We start from the raw sequence: 25,413 nt of genomic DNA, 5'->3' as shown, positions 1-25,413 counted from the left end.
CATTTTAGTATGGCACAAGTCTGCACATGTTCTAAACACTGTGGGAACCTGACAGAATTATTTGTTGTTGTGAACTTCTGTTACTGAAAATGATGTGTAGAGAATGTTGCTAAATTGAAATTGCTAATCAAGGTCCAGTAAATAGTTTTTGTTATTTGTTAAATGTCTTAAGCCTTGAAGAAAGGCCTTAATTAAGTGAGGTATTTCTCAGACAAGAAAAGCTACAAGTGGCAAGTTTGGGGAAATAGATGCTGATGAAACTTGAAGGGACAGCAATATTAGGAGCATTATGATTCATAAATATACTTTTGGCCTAATTAAGCCATTTTAGAGGTGACCTCTGGTAAATTTAATCAAATATATGTGGGTGGGAACCACATAGAACTTTTTGTAAATATCCAAAAATCATACATAGTAATTGGTTTATGTCCCTAAGGCAAACAAATTTAATAAGGTAATAAGTAGCACTGATGAGCTTGCTTATTCAACATATTAACAGGAAAGGGACATGAAATTTGAATGCTTGTGAAACCTTGCACCTCAGATTGGCACTTGAACCCATGTGCCAGAACTCGAACCCAGACAAAACCCATGGTCTTCCAACTGAGATCACACACATGGTTTCAGGACTTAATGAAGCTCAGGTTCTTGATGTCTCATAGCAGAAAGAATTCAGTGAGAGAAAGTGATAGGTAAGAGGTGGATTTATTTAGAGAGAAACACACTCCACAGACAGTGCGGGCCATCTCAGAAGGTGAGAGCGGCCTTGGGGGAAACACACTCCACAGACAAAGTGTGGGCCATCTCAGAAGGTGAGAAAGGCACCAGGGTATGGGATTGTCAGTTTTTATAGGAGTGGGTAATTTCATAGGCTAATGAGTGGGAGGAGTATTCCAGCTATTTTAGGAAGGGGTGTGGATTTCCAGGAATTGGGCCACTGCCCACTTTTTGATCCTTCTGGTCCGTCTTGAAACTGTCCTGGCGCCTGTGGGTGTGTTATTTAGCTTGCTGATGTGAGCGTGTACTGAGGCTCAAGGTCTAGTGGAAGTCTACTTGTCTGCCATCTTGGACCCATTTGGTTCTAATCAGTTTACGTCATGTCCTCAGGCTCAGAGGTTGTGCCCTGCCTCCTTCCCTCCTATTTCACTTGCAGAAGAGTTTGCTATGTAATTGAGAGACTAGAATGCTGAGAGGTAAAGTGGCCTTGACTTAAACTAAGTGGTAACCTAAAAGCCCTACTTTGGCTTAGTCTTCTAGCAGCTGATATATTTTCTTAAAACCTGTTCCATCAAGGGTCTTTGGCAGTTATAACATGTTGGTGACAATGACTGATATGGGCAGTGGTCTGTAAAGTCTAAAGGAAAGAAAGTCACGTATATTCATAGTCAGCTAAGAAGGCCCTCTCTAGACTCTTGGTGGCAGAATTCCAATGTGCTTGTTCCTGAGGTAGAGAAGTATATATGAAGCTAATAGTGGGTTGATATGATTTTAGTTTCCCAAAATGGTCTCCTTGTAGGATAGGCAACATGTTGATCACTTGATGCTTCTTTCTGTCGACTTGGCAGTTTTATTTCTCAATTAATAAATTGGATTTATGGTATGTAAACTGTCTCTTGTAACTGAAGTCCCCCAAACCTTGACTGAACTAATAAAATTAGTTTCCTGAGCATGTACATCCAAGGACTAGATCCTTGTCCAGGATCACCATTTATTTGCTAGTTTCAGTGACCAAGATCTTTCCTGAAAGTACCAGCAAGCCTCTGATTACCTTTGCAAAATCACTTTCCCTATTTTCCCCGCTGACTTTGTATGTGGACTCTTGAAGGTCAGACTGAGAAGTCTGCCCAAAGTTCTGGCACATAGGAGCAATATGATGACATAATGCTTTATTAGACTAGCCTTTCAGTGGTTTACCTGAGGTTTACAGTATAATCTAGAAGGAGGTGCTGGGGAAGAAACTTTTCCTATAACCTCTTGGATTCAGGAGATGGGTGTGTGCAAATTAAACCAACAAAAGATAGATTAGCAAGAGAAAAGACAGAGTTTATTAATGCCTGCAAAGTGTATACCACAGGAGTGCTCAGTGATGAATAGCTCAAGGAGGTGGTAAAAATTTGGGACTTATATGTCTAACTCAGTAGGAGAAAGAGAGGGGAGAAAGGTTTTATAGGAAGAAAAATTAGTTTCTTTAGGAAAGAAGAATGGGTGTTTAGGAGAACAAATGGGAAAAAAGAAAGTTTGTGATAACAAACTTTATCTTGTGTGGGTGCAAATGGTCTTTCCATCTTCTTCATGACTATGAAACTCCCCCAGATAGGGGATTTATATTAGGTTTATGTTAGGTCTCTCTCCTGGGGTAGAAGCCAACCTGAAATGGGAATTTATGGCAGTCCTCATTTCTTAGAAGTTTCCGCTTTTAGTCAGATAAGGGAAGCTCTGAGAAGATTTCTTTTCTACATCTGTTGAATCTCAAATGTCTTCAGCTAAAAATAATCTTTATGCCAAAGTGGCATATTTTAGGATGGCATAGCCTATCCTCTTAAAAGGTAAAGTAACTAACCAAGAGAGTCTCTTCCAGATAAGAAATGAGACTTGGATTAAGGTGGTTATCTATGGAAATGAAAACGCTGCTAATATAAAGGATTTTGTATAAGCATAAGTTTGGAGGATTCAGTAATTGGCTAGTGTAGTAAAGGGCAGAAAAAAAGAAAAAATTCAGTGTTTTTAATGTTTGTACCAAATTTCCCTTTATATTCCTTGGAGCACTCAAAGAAGGAATTTTGCAAAGTGCAAAGCAAAAGTAAACTTTCTATTACATTTCTATTGTAAAGGATGAACTAATACCCTTGATAGATAGCCTAGGCCTAAGGGGACAATAAGCTCTGATACCTTTGAGAGAACTTTTTCTCTGTGGAGACCACCCTTTTTGGCTCAATAACTAACTCTAGTTACATAATCCTTTGAGTGCTTCCAGTGGTGCAAAAAGTCACAAGAGTCATTGTGCCATTATAATGTTTGTGCTTTGGTAGATGCTCTGGTAGTGGGAGCACTTCCTCACTTCAGTGTAAAATAGGGGCAGCCCAATCCTCCAGCGCTGTTCTTATCTCAGATCTGTTGCTGTGTTGCTTCAGGGCCTTGAGCTGTTTAACCCTTTAAAAGGTCTTTTTAGTTTTACTTTAATATTTGTTAGTGTTCTTTTCAACCAAAATTAGGAAGGCCTGAAGGTGGATGTACATGTCAAGCATATTATTTGATAGGCTCCCAAAGATGAGTCCTTTGTAATTTGATCAGTAGATTGTCCTATGGATCTCATCAATTATTTCTTCTCAAAGGTTTTATTTCTCCTTCATTGGTTTCTTTCCCCCCCACCCCCGCTATAAATTTGCTCAGATATTCCTATCCTACAGGGAAAATCCTTTTAACAGAAAAGCTTGAGCTCTGTTCCTGTCTAACATCTCAGAAGTAGCTGAATCCATTCCTCACTACCACCCTAAGAAACTCTCCTCTCAAAGGTCATTAACAACGTAATGCCAAGTCCAGTGGACTTTTCCTCTTGAGAATGAAGGAATCCAGAATATGTCATCCCAAAATATGCCTCTGTGACATAATTATTTTGAGCTGAAGGCAGTTAAGAAGCAGCAAATGCAGGAGAACCTTTCTCTGCCCTCCCGTTTTCTGCCTAAAGGCGGGATATAAATTCCCCTTTTTTACTGGAGACAGATTCTTATCAGACCTGAGAAGACACCAGAGAAATCTGCAAACAAACCTTGCTCTCTTACTTAGTTTCCTCCCACAGCCTGCACCCTTGAATGCCTAAAACTGCTTTCCTTTGTCCTGACATTTCTCTATGAAGTTATTATTCTTTGTTGAAGACCCCATATGAGCCATAGTTCTAAGCCACTGCTTTGAGTTATTTTATGTTGAGGTTTCTCCTCTGTGGTAGGTGCTGCATTAGCCGGTAAACTGTTTTTCTCTTGTTAATCTGTCTTTTTGTTGAAGGAGTCCCAGCTCAAAGTTTAAGATGCGTAGAGGTAAAGTTTTGCCTCCTCCACAAGAACTTACGCTGTTTGACCATCCCTTCAATCTTGAAACTTTAATTTCCCCTCAGTTTCAATGAAAACTTCTTAGAAATCATTTTATCTCCTACTTCTCTGATTAGTTCTTGCATTTCTTTTTGTGGTTCTTTTATGCAAATGATTTCCAAGGTCGTTGTTTTGTTTTTTTTCTGTTATCTCCCTTGGTGATTTCATCTATTGCTATAGTTTTAATAATTCCTTCTTTTTTGAGATTTATCTCCAACTTTAATCTCAGTCTAAACCTTTTCCATTAGCTTCAGATTTAGCATTTTCAGACAGATCTTCAGGTGTTTCTAACTCAACCTATTAAATAAACTGAACTGATTGGCAAAAAATAGTGAACCTTGGTCCCTAACGTACACCACATATACAAATTAATTTTTGATGGATCACGAATCTAAATGTGAAAGGTAAACAGTAATGTTTCTAGAAGAAAATGTAGGAGAATCTTTTCATGACTTTGAGATCAGCAAAAAAATTTTTAACAGGACACAGAAAGTGCTAACCATCAAAGAAAATGTTGATAAATTGGACTTACTAAAATAAAGAACCTCTGATCATCAGGAAACTCCATAAAAGGATGATACTCAGCAATAAAAAGAAATGAACCATCGGGACTTCCCTGGCAGTCCAGTGGCTGAGACTTCACCTTCCAATGCAGGGGATGCGGGTTCGATCCCTGTGGGGAGCTAGGATCCCACGTGGCCTTGTGACCAAAACATGGAACAGAAGCAATATTGTAACAAATTCAATAAAGACTTTAAAAAATAGTCCACATCAAAAAAAAATTAAAGAAATAAAGAAATGAACTATCGACATAGAATATAACGTGGGTGAAAAAAAATATAACATGGGTGAATCTCAAAATAATTGTGTTGAGTGAGAGAAGCCAAAGAGTACATACTGTATGATTTAATTTATATAAAACTCTGGAAAATGCAGATAGGGATCTTTAGTGATAGAAAGCATATCAGAGGTTGTTTAGGTATGGGGGTTTATGGGGGTGCGGCTGGAGGGAGGGAGTACGAAGGAACATGAGGAAACTTTTGGGGAGTAATTGTTATGTTCACTATTTTGTGGTGATGATTTTACAGTTATAAACCTGTCAAAACTTATACTTCTCATATTGTCAGTTATACCTCAATAAATCTGTATTTAATGTGGACATAAAAACCACCCAGATGAGAACAGGTGAAGGCCATTTATTCAGAGCTTTCGGTAGCAGAGGAGTCAGCTCCAGCGCTTGCCTTTGGCAGAGATGCAAAGGCAGGTAGACCACTGGGGAAGCTTTATAATGGAAAAAAGGCAAGGAAGCCTTCAGGAATGTCCTAATCTGGGGCTGTTGGCACAAGGAAGCTGTAGGCAGCCTGACTACAAGTGGGGGTATTCTATATGATTGGTTGGGGTACATATTTGGCTTTCTCTGGTTGGTCCTAAGTTGGAAGCAGGGATAAAAATTAGGGAAGCTGTCAGTTAATCAAGTCCTGGCTGTTTGGGGCCAGTTTTTACAGGGGTTATCATTTGACTTCCTGGACTGGTTGCTAGAGATAGTCTGACTTCCTTGACTGGTAAGTATAGATAGTAGGTTGGCTTCCTGGGCTGGATTTTTGCAGATTGTGGGTCAGAGCTCTATCTTTATATATATAGTCTGGCCATTGTCCATTAGTATGTTGTGACTCTCATGATAAGAAACAAATTCCACAAGAAAGGCAAGCCACAAACTGGGAGGAGGTATTTGCAGTACATATCCAACAATGTACTGAATCCACTATATATTTTTTAGAACTCCCACAGTTAAGTAAGAAAAAGACAACCTAATTTTGTAAGTGGGTAAAAGGCTTGAACTAGCACTTTATGAAAGAGAATATCCAAATGTCTAATAAACATATGAAAAGGTATCATTGGAGGAAAGGCAGTCATCATTTCATCTCTAATTTAATCATCAGTCATTCAATGCAGATTAAATGAAATACCACACTCCTACCAAGATGGCTAAGGAATGAGCAATACGAAGTGGTAGTATAGATGTGGAACACTGGGAGCTCTAACGTACTGTTGGTGGTGATATAAATTGGTACAGATCCTAGAAAACTGTTTGGCAGTATCTATCAAAGCTAAACACAGGCATACCTTGGATATATTGTGGGTCAGTTCCAGATCCCTGTGATAAAGTGAATCACATGAATTTTTTTGTTTCCCTGTGCATATAGAAGTGTGTTTAAACTAAACTATAGACTATTAAGAGTGCAGTAGCATTATGTCTTAAAAAAACAATGTACGTACCTTAATTTAAAAATACTTTATTACTAAAAAATGCTAGCCATCATCTGAGCCTTCAGTGAGTTGTAATCTTTTTGATGGTGGAGGGTTTGAAATATTTTGAGAATTACCACAATATGACACTGTGACACGAAGTGAGCAAATGTCATGGGAAAAATGGCACTGATAGACTTACTCAACACAGGGTTGACCCAAACCTTCAATTTTTTTATTTAATAAATTTATTTATTTTATTTATTTATTTTTGGCAGCATTGGGTCTTCGTTGCTGTGCACGGGCTTTCTCTAGTTGCGGCGAGTGGGGGTTATTCTCTTCTTTGCAGTGCGTGGGCTTCTCATTGCGGTGGCTTCTCTTGTTGCGGAGCATGGGCTCTAGGCATGTGGACTTCAGTAGTTGTAGCACGTGGGCTCAGTAGTTATATGCCTCGCAGGCTCTAGAGGGCAGGCTCAGTAGTTGTGGCGCATGGGCTTAATTGCTCCACAGCACGTGGGATCATCCTGGACCGGGGCTGGAACCCGTGTCCCCTGCATTGGCAGGCGGATTCTTAACCACTGTGCCACCAGGGAAGCCCCTTCAATTTGTTTTTTAAAAAGAGGAGGGGGCAATATCTGTGAAGCAAGGTGCAATAAAACAAGGTATGCCTACATATGCATACTCTATGACCCAACAACAACGCTCCTGGCTCTACATCTAATAGCAGTGAGTATTGATATTCACGAAAACTCTCATGTAAGAATATAATAACCGACTTCTCTGGTGGCGCAGTGGTTAAGAATCCACTTGCCAATGCAGGGGACACGGGTTCAAGCCCTGGTCCAGGAAGATCCCACATGCCGTGGAGCAACTAAGCCCGTGCACCACAACTACTGAGTCTGCGCTCTAGAGCCCGTGAGCCTCAACTACTGAACCCCTCATGCCCTAGAGCCCGTACTCCGCAACAAGAGAAGCCAACGCAGTGAGAAGCACACGCACCACAAGGAAGAGTAGCCCCTGCTCGCCGCAACTAGAGAAAGCCCGTGCGCAGCATCGTAGACCCAACGCAGCCAAAAAAAAAAAAAAAAAAAGAATAGTTAAAAGCAGGAAACAATCCAAATGTTTATCAACAGTTTAATTTATAAATTGTGGCATATTCATAAAATAGAGTGCTACATAACAATGAAAAAGAATAAACTGCTACATGCAGCATTGTAAATGAGTCTTACAGACATAATGTTGAATAAAGGAAGGTACACAACAGAAGAGTTAATACTATTGATTCCATTTATAAGAAATTCAAAACAAGCAAAACTAGGGGCTTCCCTGGTGGCGTAGTGGTTGAGAATCTGCCTGCTAATGCAGGAGACACGGGTTCGAGCCCTCGTCTGGGAGGATCCCACATGCCGTGGAGCGACTAGGCCCGTGAGCCACAAGTACTGAGCCTGCACACCTGGAGCCTGTGCTCCGCAACAAGAGAGGCCACCACAGTGAGAGGCCCGCGCACCATAATGAAGAGTGGCCCCCGCTTGCCACAACTAGAGAAAGCCCTCGCACAGAAACGAAGACCCAACACAGCAAAAATAAATTAATTAATTAATAAACTCCTACCCCCAACATTTTCTTAAAAAAACAAACAAACAAGCAAAACTAATCTATGGTGATAGAGGTCAGAATCATGGTTACTTTTTGGTGGTTTTATTGACCAAGGGAACACAAAAGCACCTTCTGGATTATTGGAAATGTACTATAACTCGATCTGGGCTGTCATTGTATGAGTGTTTACATACAAAATGTTTATTGAGCTGTACACCTAAGATTTGTGCAGTTCACTACATGAAAGTTATACCTCAATAGAGAACAATGTGTTTTTTTTAACTTGTATTCATTATTTCCTATTTCAACTCTATCCATTTGTTTATACCTTTCCTTAAAACTAGCTGTCCCTCTGGCTTTCTTGTTTTTCTGAAAGCCCATTAAACATTTTGCACTCAGTCCTTAAATCCTGTTAGTTCTTCCTTTAAAATACCTCCCATCCATACTATTTCCAAATCATGTCTGTATCTGTATTAGAGTTTTAGCCTTGACCACAAGCCTGAATTGGTTTCCCTGCTTTCTATACTCAAAACTATTCTACAATATGCCAACAAAGCTATCATCTAAAGCACCATTTGGATTGTGTTGCTTCCTCTCCTCAAAAGCCTTGAGGGTGCTCCCATTTCTGGCATGTTAGATGCAGGTCAGTCTCTGGCACTGTATTTAAGACTCTCATGATCTGGCCCCAGCCAGCCATACACAACCGCTGGAAAATTGGCATACTTAATAGTTCCAAACCCATTTTGCTCTCTGTGGCTTATACGCCTTTGTTCATGCTCTTCTCTGCATAAATGCTTTCTTCCTCACACCAGGCCCTTCTCAAAACATTTTAACCTGGGGGTTTATGATGTACTTCGTGAAACTCATGAACTCCCTGAATATACCCAAAGTTTCTATATTTGTACATTTTTTTGGAGAAAGGGCTTGTCATGTCATTGGATTCTCAAAAGGGGTCCAAAACCCACCCCCACCCCTACCCCACTCCCACCCAAAGTTAAATTGATTTACTGGCCCTTTGAAGGAATGTTAACTCACTTTATGTTTTAATAAACTTTTTGTCTCATTAGCACTTAGTCTTCAATATGCTGGGTAATAAAACTTTTTTAATAGGTAAGTAATATAACTTTTTTAATATATAAGTTATATTTAAAAGCTCAAAGTTTCAGATTCAGGTAAAATGGCTTGTCTCATCTATTTTTAAAGTCTATAGATTTAGCTCTTTGTGTGGAATTTATTTTGCTCAAAAGATAGTATGTATTTTTCACTTTGGTGTCTTTAGTCAGGGGGGAAATTTTTTTTACCTCCTACGTGACTATTCATACAGCTAGTAGACAATACCATCTCTGTATGCTTTGTTGTAGCAATCCCTTTTAAAAGATATTAGTCACATTTTTCAACACTTTTTTTTTTTCTTCCTGTTTTAGATTCCTATAGGCAATGGAAACTGATCTCAATTCCCAGGACAGAAAGGACCTGGACAAGTTCATTAAGTTTTTTGCCCTCAAGGTACTATATCCATTCTCTTTAGCCTAGAACTGTTAGAAATAACTTCCGTGCTTCTCCCTTTTTGGAAATATAGCATAACAGCTTGCAGCTTGCCCATTTTAAGGGATACTTCTGTCTGTTGTAAACCAAACTGTGAAATTTGGGGGCGGTACTGGGGGTGTAACTAAAAAGTAGCTTCCAATTTTCCTCAGCTACTTGTTCAAAAAAATTTTTTTTTGCAAGCCTGTTTGCAGAAATGTCAAACTTATTATGCCAGGTTATTGGCACGGTATGTTCCCTTGGGGTGGGAACAAAGACTGCGGACTGGAATGGACAGCAGTTTGGGCATCTTTCTGTAAGCATCAACTACCTCTGAAATGTCTCACTTTCACTTATTGTTCCCTTCTGGGTAAATGAAGAATTAAAACTGAATTTTGAATGCTTTAGAAGGCATATTTTCCTAAATCTAAAAATCATTTCCACCTCTCTCACTCCTTCCTCTCAACCATTGCTGTGTAAGAATAATCCATGCAGTAGATTCTGGTTGTAAAATTAGTTGGAAGACTTTTGCCATATGGGCCAAGTCATATGAATAATTGTGGAATCCTTGGTTTAAATCAACTATGATTACATAAGTGTATGGCAGTGAATATTTAAACCTATGGTTGGACTTGTTTTTCTATGAAAGTCAGAGCCATCACGTGCAACTTTCCTTCTGCCATGTGAGAATATTATAGATTACAAGCCTCAAACTGTAATTTCTCTAATTGGTTGACACTGTGCCCTAAGGAATATTTACAGTATTATCTTTGTGCCGTGTTTTTTTCCTACCTGTTCTTGAAGGTTTTAAATCCTACCCTTTCCTGAAGTATAGTTAAGATCATTGGCATCTTTTTAATCCTGCATTGGGAGGGGTTTAACCCTGATTAGGAGCCAAATCAATTTGTTATAACTTTTCATCTTTGATTTTTTGTTTGTTTGCTGTTTTTAGACTGTCCAAGTGATTGTCCAGGCTCGACTGGGCGAGAAGATTTGTACTCGTTCATCTTCTTCCCCAACGGGTTCAGACTGGGTAAAATTCCAATTGTTTGTTAAGGGATATACTATGGTGTTTGTCACAAGGAATCACAGTGTAGTAATAAATAATGCTATTTCTAGTATTACTAAATCATAACATTAAAATACCTAATTCCATTTGATCCATTCACTTGGAAAGTATGTTCTTCATCAGTGTTAGTCTGATGTATTTGTTTTTTGGCTTTCTGCTGTGATAGGTGAAAAGCTTTTTCAACCTGAGTTTTGGGGCTTTGATGCAAGATATCTTATGGGGAAGGGAGAAGTAAATGAATGTCCTTAATCAGTCAAGAGCAATGCCTGCTTTACTCAGCATCCAATCTTACTACTTTATGTTTCCATAATGTTCCTTGTGAGTGTTTAACACAAAGTTCCTTCTTTTTTTCTAGTTCAATTTAGCAATCAAAGACATCCCAGAGGTTACGCATGAAGCAAAGAAGGCGCTGGCAGGGCAGCTGCCTGCTGTCGGGAGGTCTATGTGTGTGGAGATCTCACTCAAGACTTCTGAGGTAAGGTTATGGCTAGAAGGGTGTCTTTTTTTTTTTTTTTAACTTTTTATTTTATATTGGAGTATAGCTGATTAACAGTGTTGTGATAGTTTCAGGTGCACAGCAAAGGGACTCAGCCATACATATACATCTATCCATTCTCCCACAAACTCCCCTCCTATCCAGGCTGCCACATAACATTGAGCAGAGTTCCCTGTGCTATACAGTAGGTCCTTGTTTGTTGTCCATTTTAAATATAGCAGTGTGTACATGTCAATCCCAAACTCCCTAACTATCCCTTCCCCCCATCCTTCCCCCCACCGGTAACCGTAAGTTCGTTCTCTAAGTCTGTGAGTCTGTTTCTGTTTTGTAAATAAATTCATTTGTATATTTCTTTTTAGATTCTGCATATAAGGGATATCACAGGATATTTCTCTTTCTCTTTCTGACTTACTTCACTCAGTATGACAGTCTCTAGGTCCATCCATGTTACTGCAAATGGCATTATTTCATTCTTTTTAATTGCTGAGTAATATTCCATTGTATATATGTACCACATCTTCTTTATCCACTCCTCTGTCGTTGGACATTTAGGTTGCTTCCATGTCTTGGCTACTGTAAACAGTGCTGCAAAGAACATTCGGGTGCATGTATTCTTTTGGACCATGTTTTTCTCTGGATATATGCCCAGGAGTGGGATTGCAGGGTCATATGGTAGCTCTATTTTTAGTTTTTTAAGAACAATCCATACTGTTCTCCATAGTGGCTGTGCCAATTTACATTCCCACCAACAGTGTAGGAGGGTTCCCTTCCCTCCACCAGGATGGAAGCAACCTAACTAGGCACTCAAAGCTCTTCACACTCTGGTTCCAACTCAGCCTTTTTTTAAAAAAAATACTTATTTATTTGGTTGTGTCAGGTCTTAGTTGTGGCATGCGGGATCATTTTTTAGTTGTGGCATGTGGGATCTAGTTCCCTGACCAGGGATCGAACCTGGGCCCGCTGCATTGGGAGTGCAGAGTCTTAGCCACTGGACCATCAGGGAAGTCCCCCAACTCAGCCTTATTCCTGCTCCTTCCCTCTCTGATCACCTCACCATTCTCTGAGGAGGTTGTGGTTTTTGTACTTATTTTTCCAACAACTTGGAATACTCTTCACCCTCATCTTCATATATATCATCTATATGTGATATGTTTCTACTCATCCTTCAAGACTTATATGCCCTAGAGCAGGGGTCCCCAACCCCTGGGCCGCACAGCAGGAGGTGAGCAGTGGGCGAGCAAGTGAAGCTTCATCTGCCGCTCCCCATCGCTGTCGTTAACGTGTGAACCATTGCTCGCATACACTGCCTTGAACTATCCCCCCCATCACGCACATTACCTCCTGAACCATCATCGTCCACACCACCCTCCCCCCATGGAAAAATTGTCTTCCATGAAACCGGTCCCTGGTGTCAAAAAGGTTGGGGCCGCCGCTCTAGAGGATCTAGAGGATCTCCCTTTCTAAACCCTCTTTAGATTTCCTGTGTGTTTTCTTTACATTTGTTTCCAGAGTATAACTTGCTGTATTGTGGGTTTTTTTTAATGTGCTTTTGTTCACCTTATTCCATGCTAGGATTGAGGCAAATATTCGTTCTTTCATGTTTATTAATCGATATCCACTACAGGATTGTGCGGGTGCATGGTATAATAAAAGGCAAATGAGTTTGGAGCTATACAGACCCAAATTCAGATCCTAGCTGAGCAACTTTGGCTGAATTACTTAACCCCACCTCCACTAACACCACCAAAGTAACATGACACTTCACAGTCTTGCAGAGCTATAATATTTCCTCATTTCATTCTTACTTGTAAATTACCTAACATAACATACGGTAGGTGATCATTACATGTTCCTGTTCATACTATCATTTTTTTTTTTCTTTTTTTTGGCTGTGTCGGGTCTTAGTTGCAGCACTTGGGATCTTCGTCGTGGCATGTGGGATCTTTTGTTGCAGTGCGCGGGCTTCTCTCTAGTTGAGGGACACGGGCCTAGTTATTCTGCAGCTTGTGGGATCTTACTTCCCTGACCAGGGATTGAACCCATGTCCACTGCATTAGAAGGCAGATTCTTAACCAAAAGTCCCTGCACTTTTATTCTTGAGGTCAGCAGCTTTGCCACATCTTATTTATCTGTGTAGTTCTTCATTTCTTTTTGAGGGACTTCCCTGGTGGTGCAGTGGTTAAGAATCCACCTGCCAATGCAGGGGACACGGGTTCGAGCCCTGGTCCAGGAAGATGCCACATGCCGCAGAGCAACTAAGCCTGTGCACCACAACTACTGAGCCTGCACTCTAGAGCCCGTGAGCCACAACTACTGAAGCCCGTGCACCCTAGAGCCCATGTGCTGCAACCACTGAGCCCACACGCTGCAACTGCCGGGCCCGCATGCTGCAACTACTGAAGCCTGCGTGACTAGAGCCAGTGCTCTGCAATAAGAGAAGCCACCGCAATGAGAAGCCTGCACGCTGCAACGAAGGGTAGTCCCTGCCCGCCACAACTAGAGAAAGTCCGCGCACAGCAACGAAGACCCAACGCAGCCAAAAATAAATAAGTTTTTTAAAAAAATTCTTTTTGAAATGAGGCAGGATATAAATAAATAATCATCTTTCTGCGTGGCACAGTGCCTGGGATGGCACACAGTAGGCTCTCAATTTTGTTGAACGAATGATGTCAGTACTTATTCCATGGCAACCTTAAGCACCAAATAAAACAAAACTTCATATTTTTCTTTATTGAATTACCAATTTATACTGTGGATTATTTTTCTTAGCGATCCATAGGGAGTCCAAAAGGAATCCCTGGAAGAACTCTTTCCTCTCTCAGACATTTGTGTAATCCTATTCTAAACTGTTGTGATTATCCTAGAGAAACCACACCAATTTATCTTGGATACTTCCTACTGTCCAGTCGTCCCTTGATTTTTTTTGTGGGGGTGGATTCAAAATTCATCACGTCATTTAGAGATGACACTGTGATGAAAAGGATATATATTAAGAATACATATTTAAATTTGATCTAGAACAAGTAAAAAATCTCTACTCCACAAACTAACCCGAGTTTATTTCCAAACCTAAAAGAATGGCCCTCTTACAGCTGATTCATAAAAAGATTACTTGTGTTTAAAAGTATGTGACTATCCATCTCACTAAATGACACACAGGAGTGTTACAGGGTTAAGGGATTCTGGCTTTGGTCTTTTCTTTTTCTTTCCCACCCACTAGACTAAGTCTGTTCAGAGTAACACATAGAGAGACTGAACAGTTTGGCTAAAGACATCAAATAGCTAAAAAGACTTTTAAGTAAGGAGCTTGTTAAGATATTTAACTGTGAGTGTCACCTAAAAATATCCTCTATAGAATTGGAGGGAAAGGCTCTCTCCATCATTTGAAGTGTTGGCCTTTCTGAAGAGCAATTTGGACATACATAGCAAAAGTCTTAGAAACATGAATATTCTTTGATCCAACAATTCTAATTCTGGAAATTTACCTTAAGAAACTAATTCAGTATGCATACAGAATTTTAGTCTCAAGTCTGTTTATCACAGTGTTGTTTGTAGTAGTGAAAATTTAGAAGCAAGCTGTATGTCCAAGTATGGGGGTACTGATTGGATAAAATAATTGTCATATGTTGGAATACTACACAGCCATTAAAAGTAATGTCAAATTTTAAATTTTATTTATTTATTTAATTTTTGGCTGTGTTGGGTCTTCATTGCTGTGTGTGGGCTTTCTCTAGTTGTGGCAAGCGGGTGCTATTCTTTGTTGCGGCATGCGGGCTTCTCATTGCAGTGGCTTCTCTTGTTGCAGAGCCTGGGCTCTAGGTGCGTGGGCTTCAGTAGTTGTGGCTCGCAGACTCTAGAGCGCAGGTGCAGTAGTTTTGGCTCACGGGCTTAGTTGCTCTGCGGCATGTGGGAGCTTCCCGGACCAGGGCTCGAATCTCTGTCCCCTGCATTGGCAGCTGGATTCTTAACCACTGCGCCACCAGTAAGTCCCCTAGAATTTTTAATTATAAGGAAAATTCCATGTTGTATTTATTGATAAAAACTGATAGGGGCTTAGACCGTGTGCAGCAACAAAGACCCAATGCAGCCAAAAAATAAATAAATGAATAAATAAATTTTTTTAAGTGATAAAAATATTATTTATAGTATGATCTCACTTTTATTTAGAAAAATCACTGATTGGGAAAAAAAAGAAAGAAAAATCACTGATTGGATTATAAATTGATGTCTCTTCTTTTTGCTTATTTATACTTTCTAATTTTTTTTTTTTTTTTTTTTGCGATACGTGGGCCTCTCACTGTTGTGGCCTCTCCCGTTGCGGAGCACAGGCTCCGGACGCACAGGCTCAGCGGCCATGGCTTATGGGACCAGCCGCTCCGCGGCATGTGGGATCCTCCCGGACCGGGGCACGAACCCGCGTCCCCTGCATCGGCAGGCGGACTCTCAACCCCTGCGCCACCGGGGAAGCCCTAATATTTTTATAGTGACTGTATATTGCTTTATAATAAGGAGAAAGAAGATTTTAAAAACCCTGAAATATCTTTGAATTGTTCCATCTACAGGGAGATTCCATGGAGCTAGAAATCTGGTGTCTGGAAATGAATGAAAAGTAAGTGGTCTGTCTTAGGGTCCTTCATTGTGGTAGCTGAGGATAAAGTGCACAACATCATGTGAAAAGCAGGGCTTTGTACCAGTCATGGAGAGGGTTCTGACCACTTAACAGAGCCAATAGGTCTTTGCTACAGTTTGCTTCATGCTTGGCTTCCAGCCCAGGCACAGAGATGACCTTCAGAGGGAGTGTCAGTCCAGAGAGACTCAGACACCACTGGGAGAGGAGCAGAGAGAAAGCTGAAAAAGGATTTGTTGTTTTCCCAGAGTACAGATAGTTCTCTGATTAAATCCCTTGAGCTCTTGTAACATGACTACTCTGTTTTGTCTGTTTTCTGTGTGGCAGACATCCAATAAGATTTCCCCTCACTACTCCTTTAGACATGCTGTGTTGGTCACGGATTGGAAATGCATGTTATTTTCCCCCTCCATTTTCTTCTTTCAGGGCATATTAGCTTACTTCCTGCCCAAAGCTTTAGTTTCCAAGAAGAATATATAGGAAAATTGAGGAAATAGCAACACATCAGAGGAAAAATCTTATTAATAAGTATGAGTGGTATGGGCATTATTTTTCTTTCTTAAATAGAAAGGAACTGCCAGGTTATAGTCCAAAATTTTAGTACCAAACACTTCTCCAGAGTTCCTCTTAGATGTATAGAGGTAAACTACTCGTAAGATAGTACATTGAAATTGTTTGCACCTTTAGTAATACAATTGCAATATTGAATTACTGTTTTTAAGGGTGTTGCTTTATTTCTTAGAAAGATAACTGCTTCAAAGCTAGAAAAAAAATATATTGGATACCTTTTGGTGCCCACCTGCCTTTGTCTAGTGCATGAGAAAGTGAAACTTTGGCTAGCTTTAACAATCTGTTGATAAGCTGACAAAGAACTCTAACTACAACGTTAGTTCAGAACATGTTTTTTTTTGTTTTTTGCGGTATGTGGGCCTCTCACTGTTGTGGCCTCTCCCGCTGCGGAGCACAGGCTCCGGACACGCAGGCTCAGCAGCCATGGCTCACGGGCCCAGCCGCTCTGCAGCATGTGTGATCCTCCCGGACCGGGGCACGAACCCGTGTCCCCTGCATCGGCAGGCGGACTCTCAACCACTGCGCCACCAGGGAAGCCCCAGAACATGTTTTAATAATAAATTTAATCTTATACAGTTCCAGCACTTAATTTGTGACTATCTCTGTTGACTGTAACACTCTGTGAAAGGTTATTTAGACTGCAAATCAGATTATATTCTATCAGAATTTATGAATAATGCTAACAGATTTTTTTTAGATTTTTTAAATTGAAGTATAGTTGATATTCAATGTTGTATTAGTTTCTAGTGTACAACAAAGTGATTCAATTTTATATATATATATATTCTAATGCTAACAAATTAATCTCAGTAGCTAGATGGAACATAACTAACATCTCTATTCATTGCATTTCTGTTCTTTGTTTTTCATTAGTGGAGTAGGAGAATGCTGATAGTGTCTTTGCTCCTCAGGTGTGATAAAGAAATCAAAGTTTCCTATGCCGTGTACAACAGACTGTCATTGCTACTGAAGTCTCTCCTTGCTATAACTAGGGTGACACCAGCTTACAGACTGTCCAGGAAACAAGGGCATGAATATGTCATATTGTATAGGTAAGCAGTCACCTTCATGATTCACTCATCAGCCTCATCATTTTGCACATTGTCTAACCAGCATTCAGGTATTCCATGATTAGTTTTTAGACAGACGTTTGGATAGTTGATGCTGTAACTTTACTATGATTGTCTATCTATTCTCCCTTCTGAACCTCAGCTATTTGCAAAGCAACCAAGTTTGTTATTCTTTTTTTTTTTTTTTTTTTTTTTTTTTTTTGCAGTACGCGGGCCTCTCACTGTTGTGGTCTCTCGCGTTGCAGAGCACAGGCTGCGGACACGCAGGCTCAGCGGCCATGGCCCACGGGCCCACGGGCCCAGCCGCTCTGCGGCATGTGGGATCTTCCCAGACCGGGGCACAAACCCGTGTCCCCCGCATCGGCAGGCGGACTCTCAATCACTGCACCACCAGGGAAGCCCCTTGTTATTCTTTTGTTTGTGCACAGTCATGGCTCCTGTAGAATGGATTTTGAAGTCCTACTGATATATATCTCATTTCTGGAAAAGGAAGTTAAGACTTTGAAAAACAGGCTATCCTGGGAAGACTTCAGAATGTTCTATGTTCCAGAGTTAGATTAAAACTTTTTGTGTAACAAACTGCTAATTCAGTGTGTTTTTAATTAGTTGTCTGTGGATATAAAGAACTGGTTAACAGTTCTTTGAGTATTTTCCTTGTAGTATTTCACATCAACATATATTTGAGTGCTTTTTTGAGGCAAGCATTGTGGTAGGCCCAAGGAAGAACTATACAGAGGCCCAGCCATACTGGTGTTTCTAATCTAATGGGGGAAATAGTTTGGTACATGCATAGTCACAGTAAAAAGCAGGATTTGCATAGCAGTGTCAGGAAAAAAAGTGCTGTGAAAACACAGGAAGAAAGAGTTTGTTCTGGGTGGGAGAATCAAGACAGGCTTCATGGAGGAAGTAGCATTCCAGCTAGACCTTGAGGCAGTGAAAATTTCATCTGTTGGAAGTGAGGGAGCATGATCATTCCAGGTGGGGTGTACCGCAGATGGCAAGGAACAGAAATGGGGGGCAGAACTGAGCTGTACTCAGATTGTCGAATGGCCCAGAGCGGTGGTGAGGAGGATGTGTAGCAAAGTGTGAGAGCAGAGCATGGAAAGTCAAGGGTTCCTAAATCATCCAAGACTCTGTGTCATATTAGTGATGAGCCATGGGTTTTAGCCTTTGGCTTACATGTATAGAGCTGATCTTTATTTTATTTATTTTAATTAAGTTATTTATTTATTTATTTATTTTTGCCTGCCTTGGGTCTTTGTTGCTGCGCATGGGCTTTCTCTAGTTGCAGCGAGCAGGGGCTACCCTTTGTTGCGGTGCACGGGCTTCTCATTGTGGTGGCTTCTCTTGTTGTGGAGCACGGACTCTAGGCGTGCGGGCTTCAGTAGTTGTGGCACACAGGCTCAGTAGTTGTGGCTCACGGGCTCTAGAGTGCAGGCTCAGTAGTTGTGGCATATGGGCTTAGTTGCTCTGTGGCATGTGGCATCTTCCCGGACCAGGGCTTGAACCCGTGTCCCCTGCATTGGCAGGTGGATTCCTTACCACTGCGCCACCAGGGAAGTCTCTAGAGCTGATCTTTAGAAGAATTAGTATAACAGGATGGAAGGACCAAGGATTAGAGACTTAACTAGTTCTGTTGAAATAATCCAGCAACCCTACCTATATTTGTTTTTCCAAGTCTTTAATACATTTTTGTTGTCTTCCCAGATTTCAGGATGAGTATTCCATTTGAAAATTATTAGACTTTTATTTAGATATAATAGATTCCTTTCTAACTCTTATTTCCCATTTACCTATGCTAAGTTTCCTTCACTTTGGTTCTTCTGTAAGTAGCCATGTTACACTACTGGTCATCAGCTTAGTTAACTAGGACTCCTGGTCCTTTTCATACCTGTGTTTCAAGTCTTCATTGTATCTCTGGAATAATACAGTATTTATTGCTCACTGATTGCTTATCATTTAGGATTGCTTTTTTGGATACAAATAGCTGTAGCTTAAACCATAGAGAAGTATGTTATGTCAGAGGTAGATTTAGCTCTTTTTTTCCTTTTTGTACTATTGGTAACAGGTTAACAGTATAGCCTTAGACCATTAAACAATAGTCTTGTCTTGGTTTTTTGTTTGTTTGTTTGTTTTGCTGTACTATCATTTTTCCCCTGATCCTGTAGATCTGACAATTTCACTGTAAAACTACATTGTTATAAAAAAACATTCTGAATTTGTTGTTCATCAAGACTGCATTAAAGTTTTATTGTGTACTATCTGTGAAGAAAACTTTTGCTTAGCACCTGAGTGGCATAAAGAATATAACCAAGAAAAAGTGGAATATAATCAGATTATTTAAAGCACTGTACCAATATTCAGATGAGTAGCGAGCTGATGGTCAGCTTTTTGTCAAGAGGGTACCTAGCAAAATCTCCTTTGGCGACAGTTTATTAACATCATTCGTGTATTAGTTTATGGCAGGAGTCAGCAAACTATGGTCAGCAGACCATTTGCTTGTTTTTATTTTTATTTTTTAATATATTTTTAAAAATTTATGTATTTTCTTTTTTGGCTGTATCAGGTCTTAGTTGTGGCACATGGGATCTTCGTTGAGGCATGCAGGATCTTTCATTGTGATGTGCGGGCTCTTTGTTGCGGCATGTGGGGTTCTCTCTAGTTGTGGCATGCAGGTTTTCTCTCTCTAGTTGTGGCGCACAGGCTCCAGAGTGCGTGGGCTCTGTAGTTTGGGGCACACAGGCTGTCTAGTTGAGGCACGTGAGCTTAGAAGTTGTGGCGCACGGGCTTAGTTGCCCCGCAGCATGTGGGATCTTAGTTCCCCAACCAGGTATCGAACCCGCATCCCCTGCATTGGAAGGCAGATTCTTTACCACTGGACCACCAGGGAAGTCCCTTGTTTTTATAAATAAGATTGTCTTACAACATAGCCACTCCATTCGTTTACCTATTATCAATGGTTACTTTTGCAGTATAACAGCAAAGCTGAGTAGTTGCTGCAGACTATGTGGCCCACAAGCATAAAATCTTTACTAACTGATCCTTTTTTTTTCTTTTAATCAACTAATTAATTTTTGGCTGTGTTGGGTCTTCATTGCTGTGCACCAGCTTTCTCTAGTTGTGGTGAGCAGGGGGCTATTCTTCGTTGCAGTGTGCGGGCTTAGTTGCTCTGCAGCATGTGGGATCTTCCCAATCAGGGCTCAGAGCCATGTCCCCTGCATTGGCAGGCGGATTCTTAACCACTGTGCCACTAGGGGAGTACCTATTCTCCTAATTTCTTAACCAGTTCTCTCCATCTACATGCCCGTGTCTACAGGTTAATCAAGTGGTAGCAATATTGCACCTTTAGGAGAGATGTTCATGCAGATAAGAAAAGAAGGGTTGGTTTTGTTTATTTTGTTTCTCAGCGTTTGGTATGTAGGCCCTTAGAATAAAGAATCAGGTAACATTTTTTTTCTTGCTTCTCTACAGAATATATTTTGGGGAAGTTCAGCTGAATGGCTTAGGAGAAGGTATGTATCAAGGTTGAAAAACATTTGTAGTATTGTTAAGAGCTCTCCTGACTTCAGAGATATGCTTGGATGCTGTCTGTAATAATACATAGCTTGTGATTTTAGTATGAGTGATACAAGTAAGGAAAAGACAGGTAGGTGGTCCAAAGAACCACCAGGGAATGACTGAATAATTTTCCCAAAAGTTCCAGTAACTCAGTATTCTTTCTTACTCTTTATACCAGCGGTCCCCAACCTTTTGGCACCAGGGACCGGTTTTGTGGAAGACAATTTTTCCACGGAAGTGGGGGTGATACTAGTGATGGGGAGTGGCAGATGAAGCTTCAGTCACTTGCCCGCCACTCACCTCCTGCTCTGTGGCCCGGTCTCCCAGGGGTTGGGGACCCCTGCTTTATAGGACTGTTTTCCTAATTTTCCACAATGAGCATGTTAAATGTCTCTGATGAGCATCAGCAATTTTGAAAAATTGAAAATGAAACGAAGAAAACCAGGAAAACTTTGTTGTAACACTCTGACTCTTCTCTATATTTAGTTCTGGGGTGGCAACTTGGGTGGGAGTACATTTACTTTATAAATTGAGGTGTTTGTGTGAGAAACTCGCTGTGCCCCTTTGCTGTCTTAGTAGCACATCTGGACAGGGCTGGTTAGGACTTGTTCAAGATTTAGGACTAATCATCATTTTACCTCTTTGAAGGTAGTTTTATCTGGAAATAGAATGCTGTTTCCCCTGGCAATATTAGGTCAATATAGAATAAATTGAAAAAATATATATATATATATACACACATACACGTATGTATGAAATTGAGGCTGCTGCACTCAGGGTGCTAAGTGGGTAATGCCAGAGATTGTACAACAGGCTAAGTGGTTCAGGGAAAGACAGACTGCGGGTACTGTAAGTATTCTCTGGAAAAACCTAATTATTTATCTCTTTTCCTAGGTTTCCAGACAGTTCGTGTTGGGACAGTGGGTACCCCTGTGGGCACCATCACTCTTTCTTGTGCTTACAGAATTAACTTGGCATTCATGTCCACCAGGTGAGGAAAGAGCTTTGGAATCCAATAGAACTCTTCTAAAGATATAAAAGTTGTTTTCCTCCAAACCTTGTGGCTAAGCCTACAATTCAGCTTCTCCATTGCTGAATTGAGAGAACACTTCTTCCAGATTGGAGAATCTGAGTGTCCTAGAGCCAATGTAGAATTTGTGGTTTATATTTAGGGATGTAGTAGTTAAGGCTCTATGGTTCCTGCCAATAGATAAGAGGCGAGGGGCTCTCTGAGGACTTCAGGGGGACTTGACAAGGCATTCTAACAAATACAGCAATCTGCTTACTGCATTACAGGCACTTTGAGAGGACCCCACCTATCATGGGGATTATTATTGATCACTTTGTGGACCGTCCCTATCCCAGTTCCTCGCCCATGCATCCCTGCAATTACAGGTGAGGAATGTGAAAAACACTTTCCCAAACTGCAGCTAGGCAGAAGCATCCATCTTGCACAGGTCCATAGAGCACCTTTATCAGCACTCACTGATAGGCAGGGGGCACTGATGGAGACGCCATGTGGAGAGAAGTGGAGTGGCCAGCTTTCATTCTTGCTGCTGCCTATAAGGTATACTAAGACTTAGGGTGTACCAAGTCTCAGAAAATTCTTGGATATTTTGGATCTTGACAGTAGTGATTTGACTTTTGATTTGATTTTACTTCGAGATTGTGAGAGTGGCAGTAATTTGTAGAATGTCCTTTGCAAATTAAATGGTTTTCAGGTCACCATTGGCTGGCACAATGCAGTTTCATACATCAGAATCAAATATCTCCAGACCTAGATCCCAGATAACAGAATTTTCTAGAGATTGGAATAGATTTGTATCAGGAGAGATACTGCCTTTCTGTAAAGAACTCATGAAGTTGGATAGGTTTTGTCTTTGGAGTCTAGACTTTTGTTTCACTGCATTCTCTATTGCTGATAATTCTTGTTCACAACACCGGCCAGGCTTAAGAAAATCCTCTCAAATGATATGTCAGGTAAAATGTTTGGATTAAAAAAAAAGCCATTGTCAACCTCTAGATGCTGCTTTCTGGAAATGTTTGAAATTATCAAGGATTCAACATACCTCTCTTGCCATTAGGAACTCTGCCTGAAACAGTTCATGTCACAACTTGCATCCGTATCTAACCTCTCTTTGTATCCTTTCTGAAATTGACTGCCATCAGTCAGTTCATGATTTCTTTTCCACTCACCATAGAACCGCTGGTGAGGACACTGGAGTAACATATCCTTCTGTGGAAGATTCTCAAGAAGTGTGTACCACCTCTTTTTCCACCTCCCCTCCATCCCAGGTAGGGGGAAACAGGATCTGGGGTGGCAGTAGTTATTTGGTACATATATGGGCCTTATGAAATGGTGTCAAAATTTAGATACAATCTCTTGGTGGTGATGGTGATTATTTCAAGGAGGTTATTCTGAGGGGTGAGGGAGAGCCTTCTTATCCAGCCAGTAATATTGCAGTGTTTCTAGTCTGTAATCATTCTTAACCTGCAAGATTACATGTAACCTTTACCTTCCTGGGACATCTGAAAATTCCCTAGAAAATCAGTCACAGAAAATCAGAAGTGTGTTCTGGCACCAGAGAGGTGCTCTAACCTCCACTTGTTAATTTGGCAGCTACTTCTTTTTTGAAGTGGTAAATACAGTTCCTCATAATGGAAGGAGCACAAAAGGAGCCAAAGATGATTTAGCATAAAATGCCAGTAAGACACCAGCTGTGCAGTTTTTCTTAATAGTTACACGGATATCTGCCTATCTGCATTCCCTCTCTGAACATTTTTAACCATTCACTTTTCCACTCGAGTCCCTCTTCAGTGTCAAATCCAGTTTCAATAAAGCAATGTGTCTCCAAACAATGTGAGAACTTCTCACAAAGAAGTGTTGTATGATGTGTGTGGTACTGAGACTGCTTCAGATAAGGAATCATTTTTGCCAGCTGCCTGAATTTCAGGGGCACATTTCTTCCCTTCCACCCCAAGTCTTCATCTTCTACCCATTGCCTGCCCACCATCTCTATTATTTCCCTCCTCTTTGCTTTCATATTAGATGGTTCTAGACATCAGTCAGTTCTACTTTCCTTGAAACTAGCCCCAGATTATCCCTTTTCACCATCTGACTTGGGGGACCCAACAGATTAAGTAGCTGTCCGTACACTTTTATTTTCTATGTTTTCTTAATTAAGAAAAAGTTTTAATTTATTATATCCTGGGTTGTTAGATACTGGATTAAAATTATAGTTCTAATTTGTTTTAAAAGCAGAAGTTAAGTACAAAAGCTAACTGGTGTGTGAAGCACTTTACAAAATCCATGGATCACTATTATTTCTATTGTCCCAGTTTAAAGAGATTCTTGTTGTAAAGTTACCTAGACAGTTTGGTTTGGGGGTGTGGAAATTTTTTCCCTCCACCTATTAGTATATGTAGGCATGGATGTCGCCATTGCTCTGGGAGGGGGTAACTTCTGGTACGCTTGCTGACATGGAACAATCCTGACCAAAAAAGTGGGGGGAGAGCCCACTTTCTTACTAGTGCACATTAGTGAGTAGATTGTTTTTTAAGATCATCAGAATGTGAATATGTCATTTAATGTTCATTAACAGTTTTGTTTTACACGTGATAAATTCATAAACATTATATAAACTTGGGAGATATGAGGCATGGTGAGTCTGGGCCTTAACAAATCAGTTTGTCTTTTTCTCTGATACAGTGGAAATTCGACCTGACCCCAAAAGTAAAGGGTAGTTAAGTAGTTTCTGTACCTGATGTTTGCAGAAAAGTTTGTTAACCTGTGTAAGGAGAGTCTATATTTTTCATGGTATCAGTTGTGTCTTCTTACAGTTTAAAAGTAGATCACGTCAAGATCTCATCAATACTGAGCACCCCATGGGTGAGCCTTGTCACTTCTCCCTGAGTACCTGTAATCAAGACTGGTACAGTTTGGTGCAGAAATACTGATTTAGAACCTTGATGGTAGAACAGAGAGAGGAAAATCATATGCCATCTGGTCTCCTTGTTCCTGTAAATATTGAAATAGTTTCTTCCTTGGTTTAACCTAGGGAATTGCATAATTGTTCAACAACTTCTATTTGAGCTTTTGCTAGAATCCAGTAAATACATGTTAATGAGCTGGGTTCCCCCCCTCCCAACAAAATAAGGATCATTGTGTCATTTGGGCGCAGAGTTGAGTCAAGAAATAGTTGTCACCCTGAACCTGCTACTGTGACTTAAGGTCCTACCTCCATTTCTAGGCATTAATTAGCTAATTGGTGAGACTTAAAGATGGAACAGTAAGACCCAAAACAATCATCATACCCATAATTAGCTTTGAAATCATGAGTTTTGAAAATGCCCCAGCTTTTACTCCACCGTCAGGGACTGTAAGAGCGTGCACACACACACCGTGATGCCTACACCTGCACACCCCCACTCATCTTCCCTGAGATTATGTAGGAAAGTTTGCAGCTGGGTATCTGAGCATTTTAAAGTTCCAGCCAACAAACGTCAGCTGTTTAAACCTGAGCCTGCAGGTCCTGAGTCCCCAGAAAAAGGCTTTCAGTCTAACGTCTTAACCT

The 25,413-nt window shown here is 40.6% G+C and overlaps 1 protein-coding gene and 1 non-coding gene across 5 annotated transcripts in view; one reads left to right on the top strand and one right to left on the bottom strand.

Annotated features, from left to right (window-relative positions):
* The window catches only part of ATG13 (autophagy related 13), a 46,218-nt gene that overhangs the window by 12,275 nt on the left and 8,530 nt on the right, over positions 1-25,413 (top strand). For 3 of the 4 annotated variants that reach the window (XM_007455772.1, XM_007455771.1, XM_007455773.1), the window contains 9 exons: positions 9,350-9,431; positions 10,402-10,482; positions 10,874-10,993; positions 15,577-15,623; positions 17,123-17,263; positions 20,753-20,793; positions 21,734-21,830; positions 22,136-22,234; positions 23,041-23,134. In XM_007455772.1, coding sequence (XP_007455834.1) covers positions 9,363-9,431; positions 10,402-10,482; positions 10,874-10,993; positions 15,577-15,623; positions 17,123-17,263; positions 20,753-20,793; positions 21,734-21,830; positions 22,136-22,234; positions 23,041-23,134 — 789 coding nt within the window. In that variant the 5' untranslated portion in view covers positions 9,350-9,362. The remainder of the gene's footprint in view (positions 1-9,349; positions 9,432-10,401; positions 10,483-10,873; positions 10,994-15,576; positions 15,624-17,122; positions 17,264-20,752; positions 20,794-21,733; positions 21,831-22,135; positions 22,235-23,040; positions 23,135-25,413) is intronic. The other variant, XM_007455774.1, reaches the window with a different exon arrangement.
* On the bottom strand, positions 11,945-12,017 carry TRNAG-CCC (transfer RNA glycine (anticodon CCC)). The gene has a single exon. It is a non-coding gene; the product is annotated as a tRNA-Gly (tRNA).

This window comes from Lipotes vexillifer, unplaced genomic scaffold (genome assembly GCF_000442215.2).
Source record: "Lipotes vexillifer unplaced genomic scaffold, Lipotes_vexillifer_v1.1 scaffold977, whole genome shotgun sequence".
Taxonomy (NCBI): domain Eukaryota; kingdom Metazoa; phylum Chordata; class Mammalia; order Artiodactyla; family Lipotidae; genus Lipotes; species Lipotes vexillifer.
Note: the sequence above shows the minus strand (reverse complement) of the source record. Positions and strands in the feature narration are given on the sequence as shown.